Source organism: Malus domestica, chromosome 07 (assembly GCF_042453785.1).
Source record: "Malus domestica chromosome 07, GDT2T_hap1".
Taxonomy (NCBI): Eukaryota; Viridiplantae; Streptophyta; class Magnoliopsida; order Rosales; family Rosaceae; genus Malus; species Malus domestica.
The window spans coordinates 5,789,299-5,805,476 of NC_091667.1; the positions used below are offsets into that span (position 1 = coordinate 5,789,299).

A 16,178-nucleotide genomic window follows, 5' to 3' on the forward strand; every position below is an offset into this window, starting at 1 on the left:
TGATTGGTAGTGGTTACCAGATAAATAAGAATCTGGGAGACATAATAATTACACTCAACTTTCAACTCAAATGAGCATTAATCGTCTCCAAAGCATCCTCCTTCTCGGCACCACCCCCCCCCACCGCCGCTTGCTTCCACCCCACTCGTTTATTTCCAGGTTCCTCCTTCAACTCCAATCTTATCACATTCTCTCTCTCTCTCTCTCTCTCTATATATATATATGTGCGTTTTATATCGAATTTAAGCTTTGCAATTGCAATTGCAGGGCTTGGTTTTGTAGCGGCAGAAGCTTCAGAAATCCGATCCACATGGAAACCGATGCTTCTTGTGACGCGGCGGTTGTGGGTGACTCCGACCTCCTGCTCAAGAAAATTGATGCTATTCGCGATGCCGGTCCCGCCAAACTTCAGGTTTGCCTCCTTCATCCCCTTCTTTCGCCTTTATTTTGTGTCCTAAACTGCAAAGAAGTAAGATAGTTTGGAGTAAAACTTTCTTCCATTGAAGGAAATTTAATGTGCACATAGAACTTCAGAGTTTTATTTATTTATTTATTTAATTTTTATGTCAGGTAATAGCAGATTTTGATGCCACCTTAACCAGGTACCGGGTCAATGGTTGCCGGGGACAAAGTAAGTTCCTTTTGTGTTCTTTGGACTCGATTCTGTTTGCAAGGTTTTCGTGTTTTCGATTTTCGTTGATAACAAGAGTAGGTAGTCATGGCCTTTTGCAGCAGGAGAATCCGGAATATGATAGGAAAAGACAGGAATTGTATGAACATTATCATCCGTTAGAGTTCTCCCCGACAATTCCACTTGAAGAGAAAACTAAGCTTATGGAAGAATGGTAATTTCCCTTGTTATTTTTATCTGAAGGAGGGTATGCGGTGTCTAATGAATCTATATCGATACCTGCATTAGACGATTCTAGGTAGCCTCTTTTTGTCTGTTTTTCGCTTATGATCACCGAATTATCATGGATTGGTTCACCTGAAAGTTCATGTTCATAGGAAGCTACTGCATGTTACCTCAGTTCCGATTATTGGATTTCAGATCACAGAAATACTGATTGCATGGATACAGGTGGGGGAGAACTCATGGTCTCTTAGTTGAGGGTGGCGTTACATATGATGGAATAAAGCAATCTGTTGCTGACTCCACGATTGCTTTTAGGGAGGGTGTTGTAGAACTATTTGAGTTTTTGGAGGTAAGTTTTATTTTACTCCAACGACTATGTTAGTAATTCTTATTAGCGGACTACATAAAATTTGGCACCGGAAGGAAATAATCAATTGAAGATTTTGATATTCTTAGTGTTTGAGTTTATTCAGTGATGAACTAGTTCATGTTGGCAATTGTCATCTGAGTTGTTCTCATTTGTCCCTTAATTTTATTTGTTCTTTTAATTAGGAAACAGAAAAACTTATTTTTATTAAGCTCTGCTCATAATTTCCTACTATCCGCTTTTGCAGGAAAGAGACATCCCTGTTCTTATATTTTCTGCGGGACTTGCTGATATCATAGAGGAGGTTAGTTAAGTTTTGTGGCCATATTTCTTGTGTGTTAATTTTCAAGTTCCAGGTCTATTTCACAACTTTCTTGTGCATTAATGTTTGCTCTTCTCATTGTTCCAGGTCATGCGGCAGAAGGTTCACAGACTTTTCAAAAATGTGAAGATTGTTTCCAATCGGATGGAATTTGATGATAACGGTCGCCTCTTATCTTTCAGAGGTATCCACTTATGATAAATTCTTCTCACACTAGAAAGACAAATCATTAAGATAATGTCTTAGTAAGTTAGAATGAATTATGGGAGCATATGTTCTTGGTGTACACTAAACATTCATATCCTTTATCCTTCATCCTTCATATGTTGATGTAAATTCTATTCATCATGATGAGGTAGTGAATTTGCATACTCTGAGTTTCAATTGACTCAATTTTACAGGGAAGACGATTCATAGTTTGAATAAAAATGAGCATGCTCTTGATATGGCCGGTCCCCTTCATGATCGATTAGGTGATGTAGACGGGCCACCTTATGAGAATGCCTCAGTCAAGACCAGGTTAAATGTCCTGCTTCTGGGTGATCACATTGGTGACCTTGGAATGTCTGACGGTTTGAACTATGAGAATAGAATATCCGTGGGATTTCTGTAAGTCAATATTTTATATTATTCCATACCCAAAACATATATAAAAAAAAATTAGGAGTTGTGAATCGAAGACTAACTTCTTTCATATTTCAGTGCTCATGTTAATATATCTTTGAAGCAACTTCTTCGATAGTTTATGTAGAACGTGAAATGGATACATGTTGAGGAATATGCATTTTTCAGTTGTCTAGGAAAGTAAAGATGCTGTTATTGTTTGGCCAAAATGAGTGGGCACCTACATATTACTGATTACTGTTACGTTCCATTGCTACCAACAATTAGAGGAAAGTTGCAACTGAAAAATATTTGTTCGTTTATTAAGTTCCAATGAAGTTAAAACTTAATTATATTGCTGGAAAAAGAATAAATTAAGAAGTTACATTGCACATCCGCTTAGTTTCTTTCATTTTTTTTCTTAATAAATCTGATAATTTTGTCAAAGAAAATTTAATGGTGAGCCTTAAATCAGTTTAATTGTTGAACCATGTTAACTGCTGTTTCAGGAATGACAATGTGGAGAACTCTCTGGATGGCTATCGAAAAGCCTTTGATATGGTTTACCTGGTGAGCTGAATGCCTTGCAAAGTTTCTAGTTGCTTTCACTATTTTGGTTGACCATTTCTAGTTGTCAAAGGAACAGGAATGCTATATCGCTTTCACTTGGCGTTTTAAGATTATCTTGTCCCTGGATAGTGTACCCTTTCAGCATCAACGATTCATAATGTTTGGTCGAAGCTGAGAGGGTTCCTTACTTGAAAAAAAATTGAGGTAGTAAATTTCTAAGAGTGTTTCAGCAAAGTTGTTAAATGTGGGAGATTCTTGTGAGTGTCAACCGGGATAGATAAGCTATGTCCTTGATTAGTATACCTTAGAAATTCTTGTGAGGGTTACTAGGATAAAAGTACGAACATAGCAAGTACACGTTTTCATCTTATTCCGTGGTTTCCTGCAGAATGATGCACCCATGTGGGGAGTCGTAAAGCTTGTTTCGCAACTTTGTCCAGTTGGAGGTGATTGAGTGGCATGCTCTTATATTTCACTGCTTCGAAGCGCCTTTCCTGCTTTGGTCGATTCATACCGATAGAAAGTTTTGGTAAAGTTTTCCTTCAATCTGCAAAAGCTTTTGCAGGATGCGGCTTTTCATCTTTTCCCATCAATAGAATAAATATTGTCAATTGATGTTGCCTTTTTTTCCTCGAACAATCTTTTGAAGCTCTGCGTTGGGAGCTGATAAACATCTGTGAATTTGCGCCGAAATAAGGAATCGGCGTTGATCCTTCATTCCGTTTGCTGAAATCAATTTGCAATGTTTACAAGCGTATAGGAATTGGAATTATTTTTATCGTAAACTTTCCTACGATTTGAACCATTTAGACTCCGAACTTCTTCTATGTTTGCCAACACATGAAATTGAAAAAAGTATGCGTTTCGCCCGGAAATTCATAATCAAATGCCTGAAAGGTCTGGAAGGTGGACTAATCAACCTCATTCTCATTCATCTTCTCTTTCCTGGTTTATGGCGTTATGACTTTTGTCGGTCCAAGTAAGTAAACATGTCGTTAATTGAGTATAATCAATCTCATTCTCATTCATGTTTCTTTTTCTATCGCAATGCACACAAACATGATTAGATTCTGAACAAGGGAAATTGAATATGATATAGTTTAACTTATAAAACATATATATATATATCCTAGTTATGAACCTCATTTGGTATCAGAGCCAAGTGAGTGGTAATTGAGTTATCATCTTTATAGTCCAATCATCTTGTTCATCTTTTGACTTTTTCAGTTACGGTTTACCTTATCTGTTAAGCTTTCTAAGTATGATTGTTTACTCTCAAACCAAACTGTAAGGTGTGTTCCAAACAATAAATCCATAGGATTGGCATGAGCGGATCGCATGAGCGAAGAGAGAGTTTAGCAAATACTCGAAGAAGGTAAAAACCGGTAAGATTTCTGTAATTAGAAAATTTGCATTTTGAACAATGAGTAGATTATTTAGATCTAATTCAACTGCCAACATTAGCTCTAGGTCCACTTTGAGTAGGATTCCAGACATAGTAAATGAGGAATAAAAATTAGAATTTCAAACAAATGAAACCGTCGATTTTGGAGATTGGAACATCCCCAAAATATCCAGTAAAAACATTTACAAGAAGAAATGGTCAGTAGCTTCTTTCAGAAGTGCATCATGTTAAAACAGTTGAAAAGGCTTATGCTCTAAGTAAAAAACATGAGACTTGTCAATTGTTCACACCAGAACAAATCAAGGCCTATAGAAAAGACGGTTACAATTACATTCACATAGGTTTAGTTCAGATCCCAGTCAAACATTTAACAAGAAGAAGCCTTAATACCTCTATTTTGTTATGCCTTTGAGATGCAAGATTCACTGACTTTAGTGATAGCATTCTTGGAATGATCGAGTCAAACCTTTATAACTGACCAATTCATTTTGATTGCTTCCTAGATCTCACAATAAGCCTTTCAGATCCTCACATGCTGAAAACACTCACATTAAACATAAAAACTTCAGAGTCCTTGAAGGAGTCCAACCATTAGCCTTAATTTTTAGAGTTTATTACAAAGTTACAGGAACAAACATGAATTTCCAAGCCTTAGTCAAAAGCCCTAAAGACCATACACTTTTAATACAAACCAATCAAGAAAATGCCAATATCAAAATACCCAGAACTATCAAATGGTCAGACATCAGTCTACCTTCAGATTGGTGTTAACACACCCCAATCCCGATGTCCGGGGGACATCAGGATGGTCACGTGTTGGTTGACACCCGAGGGTGACGCAAGCCATTTAATGAATACATATGCTGAAAACATGTAAATCATGCATATAAATTTCGTTCGAACTACATAAAATAATATACTAATATTCAACTGCAAACAATGATAAAGGTAGTGATAATGCATGACATGTTTAGAGCATAAATCTAATTCAAAATACAACAGAAGGTGCTATTACAATGATGTCAAAGCAGAGATGAAGGCACGATATCACTGGTAGGGGAATGCCTCGTAGCTCGGATTGTAAGCCTCGTTCCTATGTCTTGAGGGAGTGCAAAAACAAACATGAGTGGACCAAGTTGATATATATGTAATAGGGAAATAGTTATCAACATACTAACCCCCAAAGTTTTATGAAAACTCAATAGCATAATATGTAATAGGTTTTTTGAAGACCCTAGTGTGTCGTAAAGCCTTTCATGAAACATATATCGTATAGTGTGCTAACTAGTGGTATCATATATAAGTATCTTCCGGCCTTAACTATCTGCCAACGCCCGGCAGAAGCCAATATAAGTATATTCCGGCCGAAGCCATCTACCAATGCCCAGCCGAAACCAATTAAAGTATCTCCCGGCCAAAGCTAACGCCTGGCCGAATTCAATTTAAGTATCTTCTGGCCGAAGCCATCTACCAACGCTTGACTGAAGCCAATATAAGTATCATCATCTGTAGGCAGAACAATAACCACTAGATACGCACAAACCATTGAATATACTTTTTCCAAACATAAGTACATATATCTCAAAATCATCTTCATAGCATATAGTCATCCAGCATATATACTATAATGAAGTGTAAAGAAAACATGTTCATAAATAGTATATAGTCATCCATCATATATACTATAAAGAACATAATTTCGATAAAGTATGGTATTTCAAAATATTCTCATTAAGCATGATAATCATATAATGTAAATCCAATTTACTTATAAAATGTTTCATAAAATGTAACCATTAAATCATGCTTTTCATGCATGCATTTCTACTATTAAAACATGCATTTTAGAAGAGGTCCACTCACAGATACTCCGTCGTCGAAAAGCCGTACGAAATAGGAATGACGGAATCACCGCTAATAAATGCACTTAAGCACATAAATGATTTAATTAATAAAACTATACTCAAACGATTGAATTTCGGAAAACGAACATCATAAACAAATTCAGGACGTCGAAAAACACACAGGGGGACCTCGGCTACCACCACGCGCCCTCACGCTCCATCGTGGGTCGTCGAAAAATTCGCCCGCGCCGCCGTGGACAGTGGCACGTGTACTTCATGCGCCGGCACCAGCAAACATCCACGCGTAGGCTCACGAGCGGCTGGGCTGCTTTGGGCCTGGGTTCTTGGGCTTGGGTCTAATAGGTTTGGGCTTGGGTTAGGTGGCTTAGGCTAAGCCACTGTGTCACATCCCGATTTGGGCCTGGGTTATTGGGCTTGGGTCCAATAGGTTTGGGTTTAGGTTCGATGGCCTAGGTTAAGCCACTGTGTAACATCCCAGCTCGCGCCCCTACTACATTCTGGGCTCTACTCCACCGTAGCTCGATATTGTCCGCTTTGGGCCCCGACCAAACCCTCACGGTTTTGTTTCTGAGAACTCACACGAAAACTCCCAGTGGGTCACTCATCTTGGGATTGCTCTCGCGCGAACTCGCTTAACTTCAGAGTTTCGATGAAACCCGAAGCCAGTGAGCTCCCAAAAGGCCTCGTGCTAGGTAGAGATGAAAATATACATATAAGGCTTACAGGATCCACTCTCCTGGGTGATGTGGAATGTTACAATCCACCCCCTATAGGGGCCCGACGTCCTCGTCGGCACACATTCGGTCAGGGATTGGCTCTGATACCAAATTGTCATATCTTGGCCCGGGCCCCCACCATATCCCGGGCTCGACTCCACCGTAGCACGATATTGTCCGCTTTGGACCTCGACCACGCCCTCATGATTTTGTTTCTGGGAACTCACACGAGAACTTCCTAGTGGGTCACCTATCCTGAGATTGCTCTCGCGCGAACTCGCTTAACTGTCAGTGAGCTCCCAAAATGCCTCGTGCTAGGTAGAGATGAGAATATACATATAAGGCTTACAGGATCCATTCTCCTGGATGATATGGGATGTTACACATTGGGTTGGGTTCTAAGGCCCAAAGGCTTGGGTCTAATGGGTTTTGGGTCAAATGGCTTGGGCTTGAAAGGCCGGCTCAAGAATTATAGGGTTTAAAGTTCAACGGGCCGAAGCCCTTATGTTTTTGGGCCAAGGGTTTAGTGGGCCAATAGCCCGAGTTGGCACGGCCCCAAGGGCATGTCTCTTTGGGCTTGGGCTTGAAGGTTCTTTCCTTGCCGAGGGAAGAAGGCTGGAGCCTTCCGAGCTCCGGTCGCCGTCAACACTCACCCCTAGGCTATAAACTAGGTACCAAAATGAAGCTGGAGATGAGATGGAGTGATTATGTACCTTTGATTTGTCGTGGGGTGGTCGAAGGTGGCCGAAATCTGGGCTTGAACACCACAGGTTCTTGGGTGTCCTCTGTGTGCCCCAGAGCTTCATAGCGACGAAGAGAGAGAGAGGGAGAAGATTCTCGCAAGGGTGATGGTGGTGGTGGTGAAGTCGTTGGGGGTGGTGGTGCCTCAGTGTGCGTGTGTGGGTAGATCGGGAAGGGAGAGTGCGAGAGAGAGATCTGTGAGCGAGAGAAGAGTGTGTGAGCTGAGAAAGGGAAAGGGTTGACTCGGGGGAATGAGAGAGAGATAAGGGATGGGTTAGGGGGCTGCCACGAGGCAACTAAAGAAAGGGAGAGAATTTAGAAAGGGGATCCGGATTGGGTTGGAAGTGAAGGGCAATTTCGTAATTTCATAAATTGTTAAACAAAAATAAAATTACAAATTATTTGGGGGTGGGGTTTCACAGGTGCCTAATCAATGAAAGCAAACTAGTAAGCATACAAAATAGCTTAGTCAACCTAGACAATATAGAACAATATTTTGATGGAACAGTTAAAATCAAATTCAACCCTCCAACCAAAAAATCTAATGCTCACCTTCAAGAGTTAGCCCAGTCACATATATTTACAGAACCAGTTAGGAATTCTTTTTCTGGATCCACATCAACTGATATGTTAGGTCGAGATCAAGATCTCATGAATTCCCTGGTCAATAAGAAATTAAAATCAGTAGAAACTAGCTCTGTAGTCACCCATCAAGAATTGATTAATGATTTGATCAACATGAAGTTAAAATCAATGAAAACAACCTCTCATGTTACTCATCCAAGATATCAACCTAACACAGCAAATCATCAAGTCAACCACCAACTGCTAGTCCTAAAAAAACCATTCAGAATTCGATGGAAGAAACTCAATTCTGACATCGAAGCAATAGAAAACATTCCTAGGAGAAACATCTTTAGGGAAAAAATATACAAAAGTACAAAAATTGGACATTTACAATAAATGGACCAATTTTATGAAAAAACACAGATTTGAAGTATTTTTCTTCGATTTCGTTAAAAAATATTACGAATTTGAAAAGAAGTTAGAAGTCATCACCAAAAATAATTAGGTCAAAGAAGACAAAACCATAGTCTCCTCTAGTCACCCTCCACAAGAAACAATTTCAAACTTCCCAAAGAAGATGCAGGAGTTAAGCCAGTCATTGAACAAAACAATTTCACAAACCAAAGTCTACACATCATAGGAAAACAACTAGATAAAATAGAAACCAAAATAGATAGGCTTTCACACCCTAAAGCCACAATTAAGGAAAAACCTTTAGTCAACTTCCCAGAAGCCTTGTCTAGCACAACAGCCTTGAAAACAATCTCTACAAGTCAGAAAATAGATCAAATGTTACAAGAATTAAAACAAGAAAAAAAAAGTTAATGTCCTACAACACCCAGATGAATCTCAACCAGAAACAACTTCTGCAATATGGGATTCAGAAGGAGAAAGTGAAACAAGTTCGATCAGAAAAGTAGAAAAAGCTTTTCAGAACCTTGAACTAAAACGAATCACAAACAAAAGAGTCAATCCAACTACTCTTACCAAAAATTGGTATCATATGCCAACACCTCCGAATATTCAATTTGAGGATAGAAACATCCAAAACCAATTCTCAGTCTCAGCTGATACACTCTATGAATAGAACGTAGATGGATTATTAGACCAGGAACTTCTGAACAAATTACAACATATCTCCATGGTTGCTAATAGTTATATTACCAATCATAACCTTAGTCAAGCTCAAGTTGTTGACCTTTTGGTCATTGGGTTTACATGAATGCTTCATTCTTGGTGGGAAAAGCATTTCACTGAACAATCCAAAAACGAAATTAAAAATGCAGTCAAAAGAATGAAGAAGGAACACCTATTTTCGATGAACGAAGAGGAGTCCCAGATGTAGTCAATACGTTACTTTTCACAATCATAGAACATTTCATAGGAACACCTAGTAATGTCACCTTAAGAGTTCATGACCAACTTAGTAACTTAAGATGTCCAACCCTAAGTGATTTTAAATGGTACAAAGATGTTTTGATGCTTAGAGAAGATAGTAATCAACCATTTTGGAAGGAAAAATTCATTAATGGATTACCAAACTTGTTTGCTCATAAAATCCAAGGTTCTAAAAAACGATAGGCGCTAGTCGGACGGCAGGCTGGGGCTTAGTGCCTAGGTGGCTAGGCAGGTGCCTAGGCGGACGAGACTGTCAAGGATGCTTGCGTGCACCAATATCCTTCTCATCAATCAATTTCTTATTTGCTAACTCAATCGTCAGTAAATTAATTGTAAGTCCCAATGTAAGTTTTGCAATAGAACTTGTTTTCAAATTATATCTACATCATTATTTTGAATTCATTATTTTCATTATGAATATTTTCATAACAACTGATTTCAATTGGTATAGAATTCTCACTCACAGTGAATTCATTGAATATCTCAAGTTTAAGGTAGATTGTGAGTGAGAATTTTGTGCCAATTGAAATCAGCTATTATAAAAATATTCATAATGAAAATAATGAATTCAAAATAATGATGCAGATATAATTTGAAAATAAGTTTTATTGCAAAACTTACACTGGGACTTACAATTAATTTCCTGACGATTGTGTTAGCAAATAAGAAATTAACTGATGACCTTGACAATTAAGAACTTAAATTGTTTACAATTTTGATTTTCTTTGAATGCAGTGTGAACTCAAAGAAAATTTTTTGAAAAACTGAAAACTAAAAAACTTGCCTTTCCTTCCTCGGAGTCCTCATTTTAAAGGCTTTTTAAAAGAAGCTTGGATGATTGCTGGATTTCCCTGTTGAAGCACGAGATGAATGATGACTTGCTTTTACTGTTGATGAATAGTGATATGTCTGGAATATTGTTACTTTTACTGTTGAACCACGGGATGAATGATGACTTGCTTTTACTATTGATGAATAGTGATATGTCTGGAATGATTGTTGCTTTTACTGTTGAAGCACGAGATGAATGATTTCTTACTTTGTCAGCATTAATGATGGGAATTTTGACTAAGCTCTGCTCATGATAACTTGGAATGATGACTGAAATTTCACATGGCTTTATGCAAATGGGTCTTGAGAATCCTGGTAGTTGGTCTATTTAGTTATTTGGCTTTTTGGATTGGTTGGTTGTTGTGAAGATGCATCTGAAGATTCTTATTCTGAAACTTCTTCTTCTTCAGTGTGAAGCATTGCTGCTTCTACAAGTAATTGTTGCGCTAAATCTTGGAGCTGGGCAACTTTGTCCTTACTCTTTGTGCTTGTTGACTTGGGTGACTTGACTGTTCCTTTGAGGGATGAAGATGGACTAATGTCTGATAATGATTGTGCTGGAACGACTGGCATTAATGAATGTGTTGGAATGACTGGAGGTGGAGTAATGGGAAATTTAGAAAGGACCTGACTAATGATCTTCTGATGATTGAATTTATCCCACCACTTGACTGATCTTACTCTGTTGACTTCGTCGGTAATAACTTCATAATTCCACTTCAAAATCCATGAGACTTTGTACTTGGCCATGAATATTGGTAGAAGTGTAATCTTGTAGTTGAATTTGCTTTTGTCAAATTTTGGCTGAAAATTTGTGGAGAGTTTCTGCATAAGTTCTTCTGGTAGAAGACTATCTGTTGGGCCATGGATTGACAACCATATTGGGAACATGCAGCAAAATTTAACTTAAAACACTTGTCAAAGTTAATGAACCATGAATGACTGAAATCTTATGTCTAGTGAAGAAAGCATCAATATAATCAAAATAATTATAGTAAATATTGGGTATGAAGCGGTTTGCTTTTGTAAAAGGGGATTCCCCAATCTAATTCAATCAGAAACCGACCAATGTAATGAGAATGGTAGAGGATTTTGTTTTCATGAGTTTTATTATAAAGTGGTTTAATGGAAATGGATTCGGTTTCACTAAGAATGGCTTGATAGAATTTCTGTGTTTTATATGACTTTGTAGGGTGATAATGGAAGTTGGGTGGAAATATAGTTTTGACTATTTCTTTTGGTGCTTGTTCATGGTTGAGATTAAAAGGAATACTGAAAAGATATTCGCTAGGATTTTTCTTGACATATGGTGATGTTTTGGTATAACTGACTAGTTGGGATGAAAACGATGAGTGATATGTTGGGATTGAATATGAATCATATTGACTAACTAGGACGTTTGATAATTGTGAGTGCGAATTCTATGCCAATTGAAATAAGTTGTTATGAAAATATTCTTAATGAAAATAATGATGCAGATATAATTTGAAAATAAGTTTTATTACAAAACTTACACTGGAACTTACAATTAATTTACTGACGATGAACCAGCAAATAAGAAATTGACTGATGAGAAGGATATTGGTGCATGCAAGCATCCTTGATAGTTAGGAACTTAAATTGTGTACAATTTTGATTTTCTTTGAGTGCAGTGTGTGTGAACACGGAAAATTCTTGAAACGAAAGAGACAAGAACAACGTGCACAAAATAATATTTTGGTGTTAATGGATTTGTTGGGTTACGATCTCTTTTAACTTGATCCTTTGATTCGATCTCCGTAAGATATGTATTTGTAGATGTGCGATTGATCCAAAGGGCCGTTGAGCTTGATCTAAGGATGAACGTTCTTCAAGGGCCGTGGGCTTGATCTTGAAGGTGGATTTGAGCGGATCTTCAAGGAGCCGTTGGGGCTTGATCTTGAGGATGAGCGTTTCTTCAAGAGATGTTGAGGCTTGATCTTGAATAACGGTGATGAACGGATCTTCAAGGGCTTTTGGGCTTGATCTTGAAGAATAGTGATGAACGGATATTCAAGGGCTTTTGGGCTTGATCTTGAAGATGGATGATTGTTGATCCAAGGGCCGTCGGAGCTTGATCTTGGGATGAACAATTGTGTGGATTTATTGATGTTGTTGATCCAAAGGGTCGTTGGGGCTTGATCTTAGGATGAACAGTTGTGTGGATTTGTTGATGTTGTTGATCCAAAGGGCCGTTGGGGCTTGATCTTAGGATGAACAGTTATGTGGATTTGTTGATGTTGTTGATCCAAAGAGCCGTTGGGGCTTGATCTTAGAATGAACAGTTATGTGGATTTGGTGATGTTGTTGATCCAAAAGGGCCGTCGGAGCTTGATCTTAGAATGAACAGTTGTGTGGATTTGTTGATGTTGTTGATCCAAAGGGCCGTTGGGGCTTGATCTTAGGATGAACAGTTATGTGGGTTTGGTGATGTTGATCCAAAAAGGCCGTCGGGGCTTGATCTTAGGATGAACAGTTGTGTGGATTTGTTGAACACTTTCTTCAAGGGCCGTCGAGGCTTGATCTTAGGATGAACAGTTATGTGGATTTGGTGATGTTGTTGATCCAAAAGGGCCGTCGGGGCTTGATCTTAGGATGAACAGTTGTGTGGATTTGTTGAACACTTTCTTCAAGGGCCGTCGAGGCTTGATCTTGAATTGGTGGAAGTTCTTCAAGGGCCGTTGGGGCTTGATCTTGAAGGAGAAATTTCTTCAAGGGCCGTTAGGGCTTGATCTTGAAGGAGGATTTGACGAAGAATGAAGAAGGCTTTCTTGATCCTTCTGGATTTGCTTGAATTTGGGAGGTTGGATGCTTGAAAGCTTTAGAGTTTCAAAGCTTCAAGGATTTTGGATGTGTGGGGAGTATTCTCTTCCATTTTGGGAGTAGAGAAATGTATTTGTGAATTGGTTGATGATACCTTGATGTAGAAGCCTATTTATAGGCTTTGAGAATGAATCACCACCACAAAATATTTTTTTCTTTTCCAAGCACCATTGCCTAATTTCCCACTTAATACAATTTTAAACTTGAAGTGGTAATTTTATGGCCTAATTTTCCACTTAATATCATTTTAAACTTGATATGTGCATGCTTTGTCATTGCCCAAAATGAGAAGAAAACCTTGTTTTGATCTTCAATGGATTGAAATGTGCTTGCCTTGTCATTGCCCAAAATGAGAAGAAAAACTTGTGTAATCCTCCAAGGGTATTTCTTTTTATTTTGTTGAGTCACACACCATGTGTACAATTTGTATGACACGTGGCATATGCCATGTATGCCTTGACACGTCAAAATTTTAATGCGTTGGTGAACATTTATTTCACCGCAATTTCGATGTCTACAAATGCTCCCACTTCAAGGTGCGTCATATACATGTGCTTGTCACGTGTAGGAGATGCGTTTTGAAGTCCCTTACTGTAGATGTCAATCCAAGGGCCATCGAGGCTTGATCTTGAATTGGGCTGGAGATTTCTTCAAGGGCCGTTGAGGCTTGTTCTTGGACTTTGTTTGAAATTTCTTCAAGAGCCGTCGAGGCTTGATCTTGAAGGTTGAAATTGGACCACAAGGAGCTTCATGTGGCAGATGATCTTTGGCTTTGGTAGTGGATGAATCGACACGTATTTGTTTTTGCGCTTTGTTGACTTTCCACAGCTTTGATCTTGAACTAGGTTGGAGGATTTTCTGGATTCCTCCAATTGTTGATTTTCCACAGCTTATTCTTGAACTAGGTTTTGATTCAAGAGTGGTAGACAATTGATCTTGAATCGGACTTGTGATTTCTTCAAGGGCCGTCGAGGCTTGATCTTGAATTTGGCCGGAAACTTCTTCAAGGGCCGTTGAGGCTTGATTCTTGAAGGTTGACTCGAACACATGGCAAGCAGACACGAGGTGAAGGTGACGACTTGTTGCTTTGTTCAATCTTTCTAATTCACACCTGAGCAGTTTGGTCAACGGTATGATCTTCAAGATTGATGGGCTCTTCTTCCAGTTGGTGACTTGATCTTTAAGGATTTGATTCAAGGGTGGTGAAACGGCACATGCAGCCCACAACGCCTAGCAAGTCGACCCAAGAATTTGAGGGTCAAAACGAGTCCTCCACCCAGAGTGATTGCAAACCTGATGATATGAGATACTTTTGATTTTGAAGAAGTAGCGGATGAATCGACACGTGCTTTGTTGTGCTTGTCTCCACATGCTTCAATGTATCATTTTCCCTTGTCTTATCTATTCTTCTGGCAGAATGTAGCATCTTCTCGAGTTCTTCAGCTCAGACTCCTTCTGCTGAGCTGACTGTGCAGGCTGCATTCTTCTCTGCTTGTTTCTTCAGGCAGATGTGGCAGCTTCTTGAGTTTCTCAGCTCTGACTCCTTCTGCTGAGCTGACTGTGAAGACTGCATTCTTCTCTGCTTGTTTCTTCTGCACGTTGTCTCCACATGCTGCAAGGTATCATTTTCACTTGCCTTATCTGTTCTCCAGGCAAATGTGGCATCCGAGTTTGAGTGGAGGTTCCGGCATATTGTTTTCTTTATCCTTGTCTTTGTAGGTAAGAACAAGGACAAAGGAAAGGACAGGGAGAACGCATGATATGAGATACTCTTGCTTTCTACCATGGTGATATGAGATACTTTTGCTTTGGTGTCATTTTTTTGCAGAGGTACCCCAAGGAATAAGAAACACTGAGTGACTCGAGAGGCTTCGTTGGGAAGTCATTCTCGGAGATGAAGAAAGGTTATCGGAGATGAAGAAAGGTTATGTATGTCTGCCTTGCTATGGAGGGTGAAGGTGGACAGTTATAGGAAATTCTTTAGTACCTGTAGAGGTACTATTCTTTTACTCGTGTCAGCAACCAATGCGTGATTGATCAATATGGCTTCACGTGCTTTCTTCTTTATCAGAAATCTTCGACAAATTGTCCGTAATTTTCGTCAAGCTGAGTGTGCATGTGACAGGTGTTGACGAGGCTAAAAAAGACTGGCGCCTCTTCGATATCTGGGATCGGCGCTTCGACAAATTGCCCGTGATTTCCGCAAAGCTGAGTTTGCGTGTGACAGGTGCTGACGCGTCTGGAAAAGCAAGATGTCTCTTTGATTTCTGAGCTTGCCTCTTCGATTTTTGAATTGGCCTCTTTGAATTCTGAGCTCGCCTCTTCGATCTCTGAAATCCCGTCGAGTGCTGATTTTTATAGAGGCACGCAGTTCGTTTCAAAGCACACTTGAATTTTCGCTTGTAGAAACTTCCTTCTTGCACTTCTAAGATCTTGATTTGTCTGACCTCTTCTTTCTTCAACACCTTTGAAAATGTCTGGACCATCCGACCGTCGTTTTGACTTGAACCTTGGTGAAGAGGCAGTCCCGCCTTATCCAGACAACATATGGCGCCCATCCTTCATATCCCCTACTGGTCCTCTTACCGTTGGGGATTCGATGATGAAGAGTGATATGACCACTGCGGTGGTGGCCCGGAACCTTGTCACTCTCAAAGATAACAGACTACTTTCTAAACGGTCTGATGAGTTGGCTGTTAAGGATTCTCTGGCTCTCAGTGTTCAGTGTGCAGGTTCTGTGTCTAATATGGCCCAACGCCTATTTGCTCGAACCCGTCAAGTTGAATCATTGGCGGCTGAAGTGATGAGTCTCAAACAGGAGATTAGAGGGCTCAAGCATGAGAATAAACAGTTGCACAGGCTCGCACATAACTATGCCGCAAACATGAAGAGGAAGATTGACCAGATGCAAGAATCTGATGGTTAGATGATAGGAGCATATTTATGCGACTTAGTATGTTTGTTTTCGTGCATTTATGTTCTTAGTTCTTAGTTATGTTAGTAGTTTAAGCCATTTTTTTTGTGTTTGTAGGTTCTTTGGGCCAAGGATGCAAGAAGGTGCATTTTGGAGCACTTTGGAGCATTTTTGGGCCAAGA

General features: G+C 39.3%; 1 protein-coding gene across 2 annotated transcripts; it reads left to right on the forward strand.

The window, feature by feature from the left end:
* Positions 1-3,475, forward strand: LOC103442426 (uncharacterized). Of its 2 annotated transcripts, XR_530397.4 has the most exons (11): positions 1-159; positions 268-412; positions 571-631; positions 713-845; positions 1,082-1,205; positions 1,471-1,527; positions 1,633-1,729; positions 1,947-2,154; positions 2,658-2,718; positions 3,107-3,247; positions 3,368-3,475. XR_530397.4 is itself a non-coding variant. In XM_008381209.4 (10 exons), exons 1-10 carry the CDS (start codon positions 71-73, stop codon positions 3,170-3,172), a joined length of 1,041 nt encoding a protein of 346 aa, XP_008379431.2. In that variant the 5' UTR covers positions 1-70; the 3' UTR covers positions 3,173-3,475. The 2 variants fall into 2 exon arrangements, 1 of the variants encoding a protein (XP_008379431.2); XM_008381209.4 differs by having other exon boundaries at positions 3,107-3,475.
* Positions 3,476-16,178: the final 12,703 nt, after the last annotated feature.